Source organism: Nelumbo nucifera, chromosome 1 (genome assembly GCF_055504915.1).
Source record: "Nelumbo nucifera cultivar China Antique chromosome 1, China Antique-T2T, whole genome shotgun sequence".
NCBI lineage: Eukaryota > Viridiplantae > Streptophyta > Magnoliopsida > Proteales > Nelumbonaceae > Nelumbo > Nelumbo nucifera.
The window spans coordinates 147,035,075-147,053,924 of NC_142649.1; the positions used below are offsets into that span (position 1 = coordinate 147,035,075).

Consider the following 18,850-nt stretch of genomic DNA (forward strand, 5'->3'; position numbering starts at 1 on the left):
TCTTCTTCTATAGAACTGAATATAGACAAGTACATACATGGTATCAGAGCATCGATACTATCATTGATTCAAAATCTTATATACTGTTCTTCTATTCTTTTTCGTTTTAGTTGTAGAAACTAGGGTTTCAAGAGAGAGGAGGAAGGGAAGAGAAGAGAAGAAGAAGAAGAAGGGGAAGAAGAGAGCAAGTGTCGAGAGGTGTGTGTTTTTTCACTGTTCACACCCTCAAAAGAATACACTATAATCTAAGAAAATAATAATTACAAGAAGGCCCCTATATGGGTGCCCAAATAATGAGAGAGTATAAGAAAGGAGAAAAAAACCAAAAACACCCCTATCTAGCCATTCTCAACACTCCCCCTCAACCTGAGCATATATGCCAATCATGCCCAGCTTGGCAAGGTTCTTAGCAAACTTTGGATGGTGAACACCTTTAGTGAGGCAATCAGCTAGTTGGTCTTCTGACCTTACAAAAGGAAGGCAAATCTCTCCGCTAGCAATTCTTTCTCTAATAAAGTGTCTATCCACCTCAATATGCTTTGTACGATCATGTTGGACAGGATTGTGAGCAATATTTATGGCTGCTTGATTGTCACAATATAGTCTCATTGGAAAATCTGCTTGGATGCTCATCTCAGTCAATAAGGTCTTCAACTAGAGTAGTTCAAACACTCCATTAGCCATTGCCCTGTACTCTGCCTCAGCACTAGAATGAGCAACCATAGATTGTTTCTTACTTCTCCAGGAAACCACATTACCTCCAACTAAGGCACAATAACCGGATGTAGATCTTCTATCATCGGTGGTGGACCCTGCCCAATCAACATCTGTGTAAGCTTCAATATTTAGATGGTCATGGTTGGAATACAACATCCCTTTGCCAGGGCATCATTTCAGGTAGGCTAAAATTCTGTTAACTGCCTGCATATGAGATGTCTTGGGTTCATGCATATATTGGCTAACCACTCCAACAACATAGGAAATGTCAGGTCTAGTCAAACAAAGATACAAAAGGCGTCCCACCAATCTCTGATATACCCCCTGTCTGGAAGAACTTCTCCTTCAGTAGAGTTCAACAGCATTGGAGTTTTTACAAGCTTATACCCTAATTTCCCAACCCCATGAAGCAAATCAAGTACATATTTCCTTTGTGACAGAAAAATCCCCTTCTTGGATCTTGCAACTTCAATGCTAAGAAAGTATCGGAGATCACCAAGGTCCTTAATCTCAAATTCAGAAGCAAGGAATGACTTTAACTGAGAGATACCTGTGATATCATCACCTGTCACAACAATGTCATCAACATATACTATCAGCATTGTTACTCTACCATCAACTCTTCTAATAAATAAGGTGTGGTCAGCCTGAGATTGAGAAAAACCAATCTTTAAGATGGCATTCCTGAACCTATCAAACCATGCCCTTGGAGATTGTTTTAGCCCATACAAAGACTTCTTCAAGTGACACACTTTTCCATCACTGTTAGGAAAACTTACCCCAGGTGGTAAGTCCATATACACTTCCTCTTGTAAGTCCCTATTAAGGAAGACATTTTTTACATCCATTTGATATAAAGGCCACAAGTAATGGGCGGCAAGAGACATGATCACACGAATAGAGTTCATTTTAGCAACTAGAGCAAAGGTTTCCAGATAATCAATGCCATAAGTTTGAGTGTATCCTTTGGCTACAAGTCAAGCTTTGTATCTTTCAATTGAGCCATCTACCTTGTGCTTAATAGTATAAAACCACTTACACCCAACAGGAATCTTATCTTTGGGGCAAGGAACAACCTTCCAAGTCTGGTTCTTTATTAGGGCCTCCATTTCTTAGTTCATATCTTCCTTCCAGTGGGGGCACTGCATTGTCTCTGTAACACTGCGAGGGATGGAAACAGAAGAGATAGCAGAAATATAGGCACAATAGGAAGGTGAAAGAGCATCATAAGACACATAGTTAGTGATAGGATACTTTCTACATGTCCTCTTCCCTTTTCGAATGGCAATAGGAAGATCAAGGTTAGAATAAATAATAGGATTGTTAGGAGGTTCAAGATTACCTGAGTCCGGGGAATCAGATTGTGATGGGCATTCTGCTTCAGGAGCCACCCTCTTACTGCGCCTGATGAAAAATTGCTGCCAGGACCAAGGTCGATACACAGGAGGAGGAGGAGGAGGAAAAGGAATAGAGGTACGAAGAGAGGAAGGAATAGAGGTAGGAACAAGGAGGCAGAAGGGAGTCGAATCTTCACTTGCATTCTCCCCCTGAAGAGAAGGACGAGGTAACTAGAAAAATGACGATGATTCCAAAAAGGTAGCATCCTTAGAGACATATCTCTTGCCAGAGAGAGCATCAAAGCATCTATAGCCTTTCTGGTGGAGAGTAACCAAAGAATACACACTTAATTGATTTAGAATCAAACTTGCGCCAGAAAGGACTCGTATCATGAACAAAACAAACACAACCAAAGACCTTAAGGGGTATATTAAATGGAGGTTCATCAGGGAAGAGTAGTTGATGAGGAGAATGAAGGTTAAGGACCCTTGATGGGAGTCTGTTAATGAGATATACAACTGTCTCAACAGCATCACCCCGGAAACGAGTTGGAACATGAGTTTGGAACAATAAACCTCGAGCAACTTCAACCACATGCCTATTTTTTCTTTCAGCCACCCCATTTTGTTGTGGAGTATGACTACATGAACTTTGGTGAATAGTGATCCAGTCTTCAAGAAATCTATGCAAGTGATGTTCAAAGTATTCCTTGGCATTGTCAGATCTTATTATCTTAACTCTTTTCTCAAATTGTGTCTCGACCATATTCATGAAGTTTTGAACAACCATAGGAACTTCATCTCTACTTTTCATCAAATAAAGCCATGTATACCGACTGTAGTTATAAATGAAGAAAATGAAATATCTGTACCGCCCCATACAAGAGACAGCATATGGGCCCCAAACATCAGTATGGATCAAGTGGAAAGTAACATTACTTCTTTTACTGGTTGCAAAATATGTATTTCTACATTGTTTGGATAAATGACAAACTCCACATTCAAAATTCAATTTGGATACAGAATCAAACAAGTTTGGAAACAAAAACTTGATAGAATTGATAGACATATGACCAAGGCGACAATGCCATAATTTAAAAAGACTCATTTTCTCATTGGAACAAGACTCAGTCTGGCTTACAATCCATGCTCTGAAGGTCCATCCAAGAAGTAAACTCCATCCACTTCATGCCCACTTCCAATCGTCTTCCTCATGCTCAGGTCCTGAAAAACACAATGGTTGGAAAAAAAGGTCATTGAGCAATTGTGGGATTTTGTTAAAGAACTAACATATAATAAATTTTTTTGTAGTCGAGACACATGTAGAACAAAGTCAAGAGAAAGGTTATTAGTGATTATGACTTCACCCTGACCCGAGATTGGGGTCTGAGATCCATTAGCAACAGTAATCTTGCCCTTCCTCGGGGTTAACTTATATGAGGTAAAATGTGAAGGCATACCAGTCATATGGGCACTGGCCCCAGAGTCTACAATCCATGGGCTAAAGGAGGTGGACCAAGCAAGTGCAGTACCTGTCTTGGCATATGAACTAGATAGATTACTAAGTCCAGAACCAGATGAAGAGGATGTACCACCCTTCTCTAGCTACAACAATATATTAATGAGTTTGTCCATCACATCAGAGGAGTTAAGCACATCCGAGGGTTGAGCATCATTACCAACTGTAGCTAAGTGAGCATTGCCCTTCTTCCTAGTTTTGTACTTCTCCGACTTTAGATGAGGACTGAGCTTCCAGCACCTTTCTTTAGTGTGTCTTGGCTTCTTGCAATACTCACAAATAACATCCTCGACCTTCTCTGCAATGGGATGTTTGTTAGTATTTTGCTTGGGTCGTGATGACATAAAGGCAAAATGATCACTCACAGAGGATTGCATCATGGCGGTTCTTCGACTTTCTTCCCCTTGTAGAAGAGAGTAAGCAGTAGCAAGAGAGACAACGCTTGCACTAAGAATGTTTTGCCTGGTGAAATCAAACTCTGGGTTTAAGCCTGCCAAATAATCAAAGACTCTATTCTCCTCTATGTTTGTCCAATACTGCTCACCATCTTCAGGGTCCTTCCAAACTAGAGACTTCAAGTGATCCATTTCTTTCCCAGATAGACTGTAGAGAAGAGAAATACATAGCAACAAATCTCTCCCCTTGACGCATACGGCAAGCTTCCCTCTGAAGTTGATACACTCTAGCAGTATTGTTAACTTGGGAATAAGTAGCAACCACCCTATCCCAGATAACCTTGGCAGATGGAAGAAACATGTAATTTCGGGCAATATGAGGTTGCATTGAGCAAATCAGTCATGACATAACAAGGGAGTTGTCTTGTTCCCACCTTGCAAATTTCGGGTCTTCAGGACTTGACTTCACTTCCCTTCCTGTGATGAACGATGAATCCTAGTTTACCCCTACCAGTAATGGTAAGTTTAGCAGACTGAGACCACTCTAAGAAATTAGTTACATCTAGTTTAACAGTAGTTATCATACCATTGGAAATATCTACAGTTCCCGGGAGCACGCCGGGAACCATCTAAAAATCCTTAGAAGATTCCATATTCTAGCAAGACACCTTTTCACCAACCAAAAAGGACCCCCAACACTTTAACCAAGGTTCCAGACCCAAAAACCAGGTTACCACATGGTTAAGAACCAAAGGAAGCCCGAAAAAACTAGGTTGGCGGCAAAATAGAAGGAGAAAAAAAAAACTCCCAAAAATCACACAGTGCTCAGAAAATTACGGGACCACTTCCCGTCAATCCCAAATTGAAAAACGACCTGAATGGTCTAGGTTTTACAGCAGAAAAATATCATTAAACCTGCTGTACATGGCTCGACATCAGATCTGGAATTTCTGCAAATTTTCCTTAGAAAATCCACCAAAAATCATAAAAGCTTCATATGATGACAAGAGTCGTACCAAAATTTTTCTAAAATCAAGGCAGATCAAACTGTGTTGGTTTCATAGACTGCCGCCGGCACCTGTACGGACTGCTGACGTCATCCGGCAATGGTCTAATGTCAGCAGTTCGCCTCTGGGTAGGAGATCAGCAGAGAACAACTCCCAGATGTTTCTACCCGCTCTGATACCAAGTTGTAGAAACTAGGGTTTCAAGAGAGAGGAAGAAGAGAAGAAAAGAGAAGAAGAAGGGGAAGAAGAGAGCGAGTGTCAAGAGGTGTGTGTTTTTTCACTGTTCACACTCTCAAAAGAATACACTATAGTTTGAGAAAATAATAATTACAAGAAGGCCCCTATATGGGTGCCCAAATACTGAGAGAGTATAAGAAAGGAGAAAAAAACCAAAAACACCCCTGTCTAGCCATTCTCAACAGTTTTCTTTACTTAGGGTGTTAATGAAACCCTAGTTCTGCTCGTGGTGCTCTAAACCCAATTGCTTTCTTGGGTTTTCCCTTGGGAGAAGATCCAAGGAACCTAGAAGAGGTTCGGTAATGCTCCAATAGGGCAAGACAAGCTGTGAGTAGTCTCTGGACTAGTAGAGTAACTTGCAGTAAGCAGGTTAAGATTTTTAACTGCAGGAAGGTGCAGCCCAAGAAGGTTTTTAGATATCTTTGTGGAAGACTTTTTGTGTTCGGTTAGAGGCTTCCATCGGACTGGGAGTGGAGTACAGGTTATTGCCCTCTACTTGTTTTTAGAAGCTGAACAGTGTCTGGTTGCAGACCAGGTGTTTGTTTTGTGTTGCAGCCCAAGTTCCTCTATTTTTGTCCTGCTGTTTTGTGTTGGAGTATTCTTTAGTCTACAGGCTGGTAGTACTGATTGTTCTCTTCTGTTTTTTGGGTGAAATTTCACATCAGAAACAGTTCATTGTCCTCAAACTCTAGTGAGGTAACCTCCAAGGAAAGTCAGCCAAGTGAAAGCTTATTCAACATGGAGAACACTAGCTTCCCAAATCTTCAGATCACTAATGTGAAACTAGATGAATACAACTTCAAGGAGTGGTTCATTGCAAAACTTCGCATCACAAGTCGTGGTTTACTAGGGTATATAGATGTGTCAACACTCTTGACTGAATAGAGAAAAGAACAAGAATAATCTTAGAGGTGTCAAGAATAATCGACCCCCACCTCAAAGAGTCTCTTATATATTAAAAGATATGTACAATTACAAGAATGCCCATATAGGGCTGGAAGAGAAAAGAAGAATAAGATGTATAAGTAATATACAACAAGGATTATACTAATAAGATACATCAAGTTACAGAGTCTCCACAAGATGGACAAGTCAAAGAACTTAAGAAGGAAGAACCTATATATGGAACTTGGACAGAAAAAAAAATGCACTTGTTATGGCACGGCTGTTATCTTCCATGACACCAAAAATTGCTAGGACAGTCCAACACTATCCTACAGCTCATAAGATTTGGAAGAAATTGTCTACCACCTATGAACAAAGGAAAAATAATGCAAGAATTTTTAGACTGACACAAGACATTGCAGCCTTGACTCAAGGAAGTTTATCAGTTGCAACTTACTTTGCTACTCTTGAGGGGCTTTGGGAAGGACTTAATCATCATCTTGTTCTTGATTGGAAGAATTCTGAGGACCAAGAAATGCACCAAAAGCAAACTGAGGAAATGAGAGTGTTCAAATTTCTTGTTGGACTCAACTCTTTTTATGAAAGCATCAATTCTCAGGTCTTGGGGAGAGATGAACTTCCCTCTTAGTAGCATGTTTACTACTTAATTAGAAATGAGGAGATCCGGAGAAAAGAAATGAAGGTAGAAGCCCCTCCACAGCTGGGTGAACATTTAGCACTTGTTCCAGCCACACAAAAAGGAGAGAAAGGGGGAGGTAAAAGAAATTTGAAATGCTCTCACTGTGGGGGAGAGAGACATACCAAAGATACCTGTTGGATCTTGCATCCTCACCTTAAACCAGCAGCTCTTAGGAGGGAGAAAAAGCTGAATAAAGGTCCAGGACCTTATGGACATGTGGCAAGTCCAAATCTGGTGGATGGAGTGCAAAAGCCTATCACCTCGAGTGCTTCTTCGTGTGTGAGACAGACCACTACTTCCCCAAGTAGCTTCCCTAAATTTACAGCAGCAGAGGTAGACATTCTAAACCGGGCTATGGCTCGATTGAAACAATCCACTATTCCTTCCTCATCTTTTGCCAAGACAGGTATTTTTTCTTCCCTTAGTGCTATTCAGCCTTGTTATTAGACCTGTATTTAATTAAATAAATAAAAAGAAGCTTCTGATACGAGCCTAGAAGAGGAAGAGATGGAGAAGTCAAACAGAATAGGGCTTCACAGTCTCAAACAAAAGAGAGAACTGCCGCCCTATATGTTTAATTCGCAATGAAAAGTAAAATTACAATACTACCCCTATATACAAATGCTTGAGAATAGAGACAAAAAACACTGATTTAAAGAAGAGAAAAGACTAAAATAACCCTAGAAGAAAGCTGTATTTTAACACTCCCCCTCAAGTTGGAGCTTATATATCATACGACTCCAACTTGTTACAAATGTATTTCATCCAAGCACCACTCAAGCCTTTGGTAATCAAATCAGCTAGTTGATCTTCAAACTTCACGTATGGGGTAATGATTTCTCTACTGACCCCCTTTTCTCTAACAAAGTGACAATCCACATCTATGTGTTTAGTCCTCTCATGATACACTGGATTGGAAGAGATATGAATGGCTGCCTAGTTGTCACAAAATAGCTTCATGGGGGTTGTGATTGATATTCCCATCTCTTGTAACAATTGTCTCAACCACACCAACTCACATGTAGTGTGGGCCATGGCTTTGTACTCGGCCTCAGCATTACTCTTGGCCACCACATTTTGCTTCTTGCTCTTCCAAGTAATCAAATTCCCTGTCAAAAATGTGCAGTAACCAGTTGTTGATTTCCTGTCAGTAACCGACCCTGCCCAATTAGCTTCTATGTATCATTCCAAGGAAAGTTCTCTCTCTTTCTTATACAACAACCCTTTACCTGGAGCACCCTTCAAATAGCGTAGAACTCTAACAATACCTTCCCAATGGATTGTCCTTGGGTTCTGCATGAATTGGCTCAATAATCCAACACTGAAGGAAATGTCTGGTCTTGTAATGGTTAAATAAATCAGTTTTCCAACTACTCTCCTATACCGTCTAGGATCAGCTAGGGGCTCCCCCTCGCTATCAGACATCTTCACATTCGGATCTATAGGGGTATCCACTGGCTTTGCCCCTAAATGACCAGTTTCTTCCAACAAGTCAAGCACATACTTCCTTTGTGAGAAAGAGATTCCCCACTTTGACCTTACTACTTCTATGCCCAAAAAATATTTGAAGTGCCCCAAGTCCTTAGTCTAGAACTGGTTTTATAAGTATCGTTTGAGCTTTTCAATGTCATGCTCATCACTTCCTGTTATAATGATGTTATCAACATAGACTGACAACATAATCTTCCCAAAGGTAGTATCTCTACTGAACACTAAACGATCAACCCTACATTGTGTCACCCCAAACTATTGTACTACACTACTGAATCTCCCAAACCAGGCCCTCGAGATTACTTCAACCCATAAATTGGTTTCTTCAACTGGCACACCTTACCTTCCTCCCCCTAAGCAATGTACCCTGGAGGTTGCTCCATATACACCTCCTCTAGGTCACCGTGAAGAAATGCATTTTTAATATTCAACTGGAACAACGACCAATCAAAATGTGCAGCCAGTGAAATACGCACCCGGACCAAACCCATTTTAGCTATAGGTAAAATGGTATCAGTATAATCAACACCATAGGTTTGTGTATACCCTTTGGCTACTAAGCGTGCTTTATATCTCTCCACACTACCATCGGCATGATTCTTAACAGTGTCAACCCACCGACAACCAACTGCATTCTTTCCTGGAGGCAGAGAAGTGAGGTCCCAAGTATGATTAGATTGAAGAGCATGAAATTCCTCATCCATTGACCTTTTCCATTCTAGAGAGAGGAGCATCTTGAAGAGATCTAGGAACAAACATAGACGATAGAAGGGATACAAAATTCCAATAGGATGGAGATAAATGGGCAAATGAAATACAACGAGATATAGGATGTTCAGTACAAGCACGCTTGCAAAGCGCAATGAGAAGATCGAAATGAGATGGATCCGTCGACTGAGGAGTCGTTGATGGCTGAGATGGATCCGTCGACTGAGGGCCATGAGCATACACTCGATGTATCAGTGGTCGCATTGACTCTTTAACAATAGGAGCAGGCATAGACACCTCCTCCATTGGTAAGGGAAGAGGAGGTGGGGATAGAGTATCAAGAGAAGTAGGCTCAGTTGAGGAAAAAAAGGAACGCTTTCAAAGAAGGTCACATCAGGAATAATAAAGGAGTGCCAAAAGGAAGGGCTATAGCACTTATATCCTTTCTGGGTCCAAGAGTACCCTAAAAAGACAGATTTAAGAGCACGAGCATCCAACTTATCCAATGCCTATCCCAAGCGATGAACAAAACAAACCCAACCAAAGACACACGGAGGCAAAGGGAATGGAGATTGAAAAGGAAAGACAAAAAAGGAGAGGAGCCACTTAGCATGGAAGATGGCACACGATTAATGAGAAAGCAAGAAGTAAGAACATCACTCCAATATTTTTTTGGAACTGACATTTGAATCAAAAGTGCCCAAGCAATGTGAAGTAAATGTCTATTCTTTCGCTCGACTACTCCATTTTGTTGTGGAGTGGAGGAACAGAATGATTGATGTATTATGCCATGAGATTCAAAGAACATACGAAATGGGCATTGGAAATATTCTTTTGCATTGTCAGATCGAAAGTATTTAATGGAGATACCAAATTGATTCTTAATTTCAGCATAAAAGGAGAGAAATACATCAAACACCTATGTACGAGATTCCATTAAATAAATCCAAGTCATTCTTGAAAAATCATCAACAAAGGAAATAAAATATTTAAAACCATTGTAAGATTTAACTGGACAAGGACCCCAAACATTTGAATGAACAAGTTCAAAAAGACTCGAGACTCTAGTAGGTTCCCTTGGAACAAAAGAGACACGATGATGTTTACTAAGCTGACAAACTTCACACTATAACTCACGAATAGACACAACCTCTGGAACAAGACTCTTGAGAGCTGGAAGAGAAGGGTGACCCATCCGATAGTGCCACTGTAACAGTGTAATCGAGGAATGAAGAGTTGTTTGTGATCCACCACCATCAAGATAACACAATCCTCCAGCTTCATGCCCGCCACCAATTGTCTTCCCCGTCTCGAGATCCTAAAAGATGCAATAGAATGGAAAGAATGAGAGGGAGCAATTCAAAGATTTTGTCAACTTACTAACAAACATAAGACTAAAAAGAAATTTAGGAACATATAGGACCGATGATAAAGTAAAATCAAAATGTAAATAAGCATCACTGGTACGAGAAACACAGGAGGTAGTACCATTGGTCAGAGTAACCGGTTGGGCGGTAGAGGGAGGGGATAAAGATGCAAATAGGTCTGAGGACCCAGTCATGTGATCTGAGGCCCCAGAATCAATAATCCATGGTTTAAAAGAAGAAACAAGACATGTTGTACCTGACTTTGCAAGAGTTGTAGTATTATCGAAAGAAGAAGAAGACAGACAAAGTTTTTCATACTCTTCTTGGGTGATGGAAACCATTTCCTTCTCCTTCCCAGTACCTAAAGCAGTGGAGTCATCTCCCGTAGTACCACTATCTCCTTCTACAGTAGCATGATTGGCCCAAGTAGAAGGTGGGCCATGCAGATCATAACAATAGTTCATAGTATGTCCTTCCCGTCCACAATAGTTGCATTTTTTGATCATTCCTGGACCAGCAACACTGACACCACGACCTCTAAAATTCCCATCTCTACCACCATTGCGACCTCCTTTCACACCACAATTACTCCCTCTGGGATAGCTACTTCTACCATGTGAGCCATCTCTACCACCTTTGCTTGTAGCTAGAGCCAACTTCTCTAATATTGGAGAGCTATTTGTATGTGGACTCATAACCCTTCTTACTCTGGAGAAGACTTTTGATAGTGTAGGTATGTCACTGCTACCTAAAATCTGGGCACGCACTACTTCAAATTCAGACCTCAATTCAGAAAGAAAATGTGCCACATCCAACTAATCTTTCTATTGTTTTTGCACTTTGAGATCAATTGAAAGAGGCTGATACGAATCCAACTCATTCTGCAAACTCTTCAAGCAAGCATAGTACTCTTCTACACTCCTATCACCTTGCTGTAGTTGAAAATACTCTTGATACAATTGATAGATTCTAGTTACATTGTATTGTTCAGAACACAACTGCTTAGCATGTTCCCAAATTTCTTTCGCAGTATCAAAGAACATCATGTTCACACTGATATGAGGTTCCATACTGTTCCAAAGACATGTCATAATTTGTGCATTCTCCTGGATCCAATCATTATACCCTGCAGCTCCTGGGTCTGGTTTGTTTTCTTTAATATATTTTAACTTTCCTCTCGCCATCAAATTTACCTCCACCGACTTTACCCATGATACGTAGTCGGTACCATTAAGTTTAACCGAAGTCATTTGTACAGCCACGAAATCAGGTTGTACCATCACACTTGTTTTGTATTCACTGCCAGAAGCTGCCATCAATTAGTTTTGCACCACTCTCCCAAGACGAAGACCTTCCTGACTCAACAACAGCACTCAACCGACTTATCTAATGGTTCTGAAACTTCAACAGCATAGTCGCAACTCCTAAACCTGGAACATCAGTAAAGGAACTCCTTCCACGAGTCAACTAACCTCACAGTTCACAGAGAACTACCCACCAAACACATCACCCACATACATCAATCAACCGAACTTCACATTCACAATTCCTCTTCGATCTGTGGAGTAGAGAGGATCTAAAACACCATCAAACAATCAACCAACAAAGCAACTTGAGGCATAGAAGCTCCTAACCTTTTGGGCAATTAGTCCTTTTTGGTTCTTCCCTTTCCTTTCTTCTTGTATTAGTAGAAAACTTCAGCCAAACCAGTTCCAGGCATCCTTCACTGATGCAGTCGAGAAAACCAATCAACCAGGCTCTAATACCATGTTATCAGGCTTGTATTTAATTAAATAAATAAAAAGAAGCTTCTGATATGAGCCTAGAAGAGGAAGAGATGGAGAAGAAGAAGTCGAACAAAATAGGGCTTCACAGTTTCATACGAAAGAGAGAACTACCACCCTGTATGTTTAATCCATAATGAAAAGTGAAATTACAATACTACCCCTATATACAAATGCTTGAGAATAAAGACAAAAAACACTGATTTAAAGAAGACAAAAGACTAAAATAACCCTAGAACAAAGTTGTATTTTAACAAGCCTCATCCGAATGACCCTTGGGTGATTGACTTGGGTGCCTTTGAACATATGACAAACAATTCCTCCTATCTCTCATCTTATCATCTTGGTTTTGGGCAAGATAAAGTTAGAGTGGCTGATGGTTCTCTTTCCCTTATTCATGAAAAAAGGGATATCCAACTTGGAAAGGATCTTCCTCTTAAATCTGTTTTGCATGTTCCAAACTTTACTGCAAATTTGCTTTCAATTTCTAAAATCACCAAAGACTTGGATTGTATTGTCACCTTTTTCCCCACACATTGTGTTTTCCAGGATCAGTTGACGAGGCAACCGATTGGGAGTGGTCATGAGGCTGGTGGTCTCTACTACCTCAATGAAGATATCAGTTCAGCTCATCAAGCTTCAACAAGTCACATTGGGGAATGCAAGGAGTCTAGTGCTACTATCTATCTTAAGCATGCTAGATTTGGTCATTTATCTTTTACTTTGTTAAGAGTCTTGTTTCCATAGTTGTTTCAAAATGTGTCAATTGAGAGTCTATTTTGTGAAGTGTGTCAGTTGTCTAAACATTGTAGAACAAGTTATCCCAGCTCTAGTAATGAAGTTAATGTTCCTTCTTATTTGGTTCATTCCGATGTGTGGGGTCCTTCACCCATTACTTCTATGGATGGTTATTGTTACTTTATCAGTTTTATTGACCACTTTACAAGATGTATTTGGATTTACTTGATGAAAGGAAGAGAGGAAGTACCTAGAATCACCACGGTTTTCTATAAAATGGATGAAACTCAGTTTGGGAAAAAGATTAAACAATTTCATTCTGATAATGCAAGAGAATACTTCAAGAATTCTCTAAATGTGTTTTTTGAAGATGAGGGAACATTACATCAGTCCTCTTGCAGCTTCACTCCACAACAGAATGGAGTTGTTGAGAGGAAAAATAGACATGTACTAGAAACTACTCGTGCTCTCTTGTTTCAAAACAAGGTGCCAAAGAAATTCTAGTCTCATACTGTTCTCACTGCATTTTATCTCATAAACAGGATGCCATCTAGAGTTTTGGGTATGAAGGCTCCTTTTTCTCTTTTGTGTCCAGATCAACCTGCCTTTTCCTTACCCCCAAAGGTCTTTGGTTGTGTGTGTTTCATTCATATCAAGGATCCTAAAAGGACAAAGCTGGATCCAAAGGCAATCTGGGGGGGGGTGTTTTTAGGCTATTCTCCTACACAAAAGGGATACAAGTGTCTAGATCCAATTACTGGGAGGAAGTTCATTACAAAAGACATCACCTTTCATGAGTCTCAGTCATTTTTTGACCCTCCTTAGAATCCTCTTCAGGGGGAGACTAATGGGGTGGAAGAGACTTCCTCGGGGGTTAATCCTCTTGTTCTTGCTCCTACTCCTCTTCCAATTGCTCTCTTTATCCAGTTCCTTTTGAACCTACTGAGTTTGCTTGCCCAGTTGATGAAGAAGTCACTGCTCCTAACCATTGTGATGAAGAAGCCAAAGAAGCAACTGGTCCTAACCATTGTGATGTGTTTATCAAAGGAAAAGAAAGAGAGACTTGCTAGTTCATGATTGCAACCAATTGGATGATCCTGAAGCCAGTCAAGGTATGGTTCCTCCCACTACATCCACTAGTCTTGATCCTGATCTTCCCGTAACTTTGCGGAAACCAGTTCAATCCTGCACTCTCCATCCTATAAATAGATTTGTCTCGTATTCTCATTTGTCCCTTACCTATCACTCTTTTGTTTGTGCATTGTCTTTTGTTTCTACTCCTAGGTTCTTAAAGGCTGTTGTTGACCCCAAATGGAAGGAAGCTATGGATGAAGAAATGAGAGCATTATTGAAAGCAAACACTTGGGAGCTAGTGGATCTACCAGATAGGAAGAACACTGTGGGTTTAAGAAATTGTGCAAGGTAATGAAGGAAATAGGGTACAAACAAAGTGGTGCATATCATATATTGTTCTATAAGAGGGATGGTGAGAAGTTGACAACTTTGATTGTCTATGTTGATGATATGGTGGTTACTGGAAATGATGCAAAGGAAATTATGGAATTAAAAGGTTTCTTAGCCTCAAAATTTGAAATCAATGATCTAGGGCATTTGAGATATTTCTTGGGAATAGAAGTGGCTAGATCCAATGAAGGGATTTACATCTGTCAGAGAAATATGCTCTTGACTTGTTGAAGGAGGCTAGAAAGTTAGGAATCAAACCTACCAACACTCCCATAGAGCAAAATCATGGATTGCAAGGAGGTAATGAGGAACCTTACCCTAACAAAGAAAGATATCAATGGTTGGTTGGAAAACTGTTGTATCTATCTCTCACTATACCAGATATTGCATATTCAGTCCATGTAGTTAGCCAATTCATGCATAATCCACAAGTCTCACATATGAAAGCAGTAGAGAGAATCTTGAGATATTCAAGTCATGTCCCGGGAAAGGATTACTATTTAAGAAGCATGACAAAATAGAAGTTGAAGCATTCACAGATGCTGATTCAACTGGATCCCGTGGAGACAGGAGATCTACATCAGGATATTGCACCTTTGTGGGTGGAATCTGGTCACGTGGAGAAGCAAGAAACAGGCTGTTGTGGCAAGATCAAGTGCTGAAGCTGAATACAGAGCCATGGCTCATGGTATTGCTGAACTTCTTTGGCTTCGAATCCTCCTAAAGGAAACGGGGATCGATATAACTGGACCACTCAAGCTCTGTTGTGACAATCAAGCTACAATTAACATTGCAAATGACCTAGTCTAGCATGATAGAACAAAGTATATCGAGATAGATAGACATTTTGTACGTGAAAGGATTGTCTCTGGAGAACCTTGTATTCCCTATATGCCATCAACAAAACTGCTAGCTGATGCTTTCACTAAAGGACTCACAAAATCCAGATTTATGGAGCTGTTATGCAAGCTGGGCATGATAGATATCTATGCTCAGCTTGAGGGGGAGTGTTGTGTAGCATAGCATTGTGGGCTTGGGCCTATTTATGTTATGTCATAACATTTACTTGTGTAACTTCCTTCCTGGGCTAAATGGGCCTGGGCCTACTTTGTTTTTATGCTTTCTTACTGCCTACTAATCAGGGGCATATTTGTCATTGTATCTCTTTCTTATTGCCCTAGTATAAAAGTTATCTTGGAGGGCTGGAGAGAGGGGTTGCCCATTTCTTCTAAACCTCTTTTTCTTTTATTCTCTTCTTCTTCTATAGAACTGAATACAGACAAATACATACAATACAAATTCACAATTCACAAATTATCAAGTGAAAACAAGAATAACAATGAATAAAATGGTATAAATAAAACCACCCAAAAAAATTCATCAGCAAATTACAAATTAAGTCGAAATCAAATGATTTACTTCTTCGATTACTATGACTTAAGGACCTTTTTAAGTTTAAGAGACTTAGAACACAACCAAAAGATCTGAGAATGTTAAGCTACAAAATCTTACTTCAACTTGCTGGCCAGCATGAAGTCTAATCCCACTAGCATCATACATTACCTGTTAAAATTCCACAACAATTAATCCTGACAGCATATCTAAGATAAATGCATGACAGAAAACTTACAAAACAATGGAATTAAGATGAGAGCTAGCAGCAAAAATATGGGGGACCATAAATGGTAGTAATAGTATCTAAAGATTACAATCACAGGATGATGTGAAGTAAGTGATAAAATACAAACCAAGTTCTCTAATTAACAAAAAGCAATGGCTTTATGAAGTGTCCAATCTCAGAAAATAAATCCAGTCCATAAGCACTTTCTGTTGGTGCTATGGATTGCTAGTATTAACTAGAAGGAGCAATTGATTTCATGAACACCAGTTCTATGATCAAACTTGTGAAGGCATAACTATTAAGAGCTTCACACTCTACACACTAGACCAAATGCAGATTGAACAAAAGAAAAATCACTGGGTAATAATGGATAGATTAGTTCGGAGCTTTAACAAGCTCCATGAAAAACAATGGTGAACGAAATCAATTAGATAAAAAATATCAACAAACAAGAATTTATTTGAAATTAGCTTTATGTCGTTTATTAAAACACTTGTTTCAGAGAAATGGGTAACAATTATATGAAATGACCATGTACACATAAAAGAATGAAACACTTGGTTAAAATACATGCAACAGAATGCTTTTTAATGATCAGAAAAAATAATGATCAAGAAACCGGAGATCAAACTAAAATAATACCAACCTAGCTAATTTACTTGACTAAAAGTTCCAAATTTTCAGTTATCTTTTCTTTTGAATTTTCTGTTTTCAACATTCTAATCCAAATCTCCTACAGTAAGAATGGACGGGTCTAGACAAACAGTTATAGCTCATTGAAATATCATGATTATATCTGCCTTCCCTTTGGACTAACCACAGATGCATAACATAACAAACCTAAAACAACCGTGAGCAGGGAATCTGATAAAAATATCTTGAAACAATTTTTGTACTACCAGCTAAGTCGCTACCAGGAAAAAAAATCTAGACACAATTTCCAAACCCCCATGATGAGGGGGAATTTGGCCCTCTAGTGACATCACACACATGGCACTTCCGAACCATTTCTTAACACCTTAGCGCCACATAGGCAATGACTTGCCTTCGCCTAGATGACACCTCGGGCACATCACGTGCTGACGCCACCCAGCTGGTGACCCGCCTGACATGGTGATCGGCTTTTTCAGCATGCGCTTAATCGTCTTCAAATCCTCTGGGATCACATTGCCCCATCGATGGAGCTGATTTCTGCACCACCGCTTTGGTGGCAATCGGATAAGTCCTATCGTTTTACGCATAAACCATCTCGAAGCGTGACAGGCAGGAAAGCCACGTCCTCCTACATCTCGGATGCGCTAAGTGAAGCACATGATTACCTATGCCTATATGGCGCCCCATTGATTAGAAAAGGTATGCGCAAGACCTCTCTTGCTTTCTGACATTTTAACTCTCACAGTACATAATCCATAATTTAAGCATTGCCCACCCCGAGTAAAGCACCCCGGGTACTCTTATGGTTTTCTTGCAGCTCGGCCATTCGACCTATCATCGGAACTGTCCTCCGGAGGCAGCACCAGATAGCCCCATCACCCCATAATCAATAAACTGAATTACTGATTTAAAAAAAAAACTTGAGTACAATTCATGGTTATCTCCAGTAATTCACTATTCTGAAAAGAAAACAAAAAAAACGCATCTCGTATTCTAAATCGATAAATCCATCCATCAAACAAAACATAATGTCCAACACCGGTTTAAGTAAATAATTGGCAATAAAGGTATAATGGCATTCTCATTCCAAGCATGTGACCCAATCTGAAATATTTCAAAAATGAAAAGAATAAGAAGGAAGCAGAGATGGATAATACGAACCGGGTGGCCAAGAGCTTCGGAAATTGGGCGAGAGCGAAGGCTAAGAATGCAGGGAGGAGAGGGAGGTTCACGGGGAGAAGAGAAGATGACGATGACGCCGACTGGGAGTAGGATGACGCATCGGCGGCAGTTGTCAACTTGTCACGGTATCACCTCATCCATGTTCCCCCGCGCAAATCAATCCTAAGGATCGAAATGACCAAACATATTCTCTAACAAGTTACAACAACAATTATCGGAGTCTCTGCGGGATAGAATGACGTCACCCCCTTGCGTGCATGTGCACTCCCCACTCCTCGTTCCTTCTTCTCCCCCTGCGGTGTCTTAACATACTTAATCCATCCAATTCATCTAATTTATATTTTATTTAGGGTTAAATACTTAAACTATCCATATATTTATTAAACATAGAGCTTATGTTTGTATAATCTATATTATTATATATAAAAATGTGAAACTTTTTTCTATTTCTTTGTTGTATAAAAGCTATTTTATACCAGTTTTAATAGCTATTAAAATGCTCATAATTGTATTTTTAGTACATTTCTAATGTTAATGTTGAAAATGTAGCTTCAATTATTAGTTCCCACCTAATTTAATCCCCTCTCATTAACCCTCTTTTTCTCTTATTAAATTAGATATGTATCAATATTTTTAACAATATAAACCTATATGTTTTAAAACTCACTCAAAAACAAAATCATTTTTAATCCAAGTGGTGGCTAAGCAATTCAACCATCCAAATCAAATTGATCAACCTACAGAGTCATAGTTAAGTAATAAAAATAAATATAGAAACTTACAAAAATGTAGAAAAATTTACACATTTATGATATTTTTATTAATCAAATTAAAAAATAAGTGTAATAAACAATAATTAGTTTTATTAGTAACGAAAATGAAATACATAATTTAGAACTTACCAAAATGAAATTATTTTATTGTTTGGTAAAGATCAATAGTTCAAATTTTGGGTCAAACATGTTAACCTTTAATGTCATAAATAAATAATAAAAGTTAATAAAATATAAAATAAAAAATTAAAGAAAAACATAATTTTTCCAA

The 18,850-nt window shown here is 39.4% G+C and overlaps 2 protein-coding genes across 7 annotated transcripts in view; both read right to left on the reverse strand.

Moving 5' to 3' along the window:
- The window catches only part of LOC104588028 (glycosyltransferase BC10-like), a 40,288-nt gene extending 22,179 nt beyond the window's left edge, over positions 1-18,109 (reverse strand). For 4 of the 6 annotated variants that reach the window (XM_088894620.1, XM_010245819.3, XM_088894621.1 and 1 more), the window contains exons 1-2: positions 17,786-18,109; positions 15,862-15,912 (exon numbers count right to left, since the gene is read on the reverse strand). The gene's annotated coding sequence lies outside the window, so the exon portion shown is untranslated. Of the gene's footprint in view, positions 1-3,195; positions 3,279-15,861; positions 15,913-17,785 lie in introns of all 6 variants that reach the window. The other 2 variants (XM_088894619.1, XM_088894618.1) reach the window with 1 other exon arrangement.
- On the reverse strand, positions 11,188-11,679 carry LOC148803963 (uncharacterized). The gene has a single exon (XM_088898738.1). The coding sequence runs from the start codon at positions 11,677-11,679 to the stop codon at positions 11,188-11,190; it is 492 nt and encodes a 163-aa protein (XP_088754864.1).
- Positions 18,110-18,850: the final 741 nt, after the last annotated feature.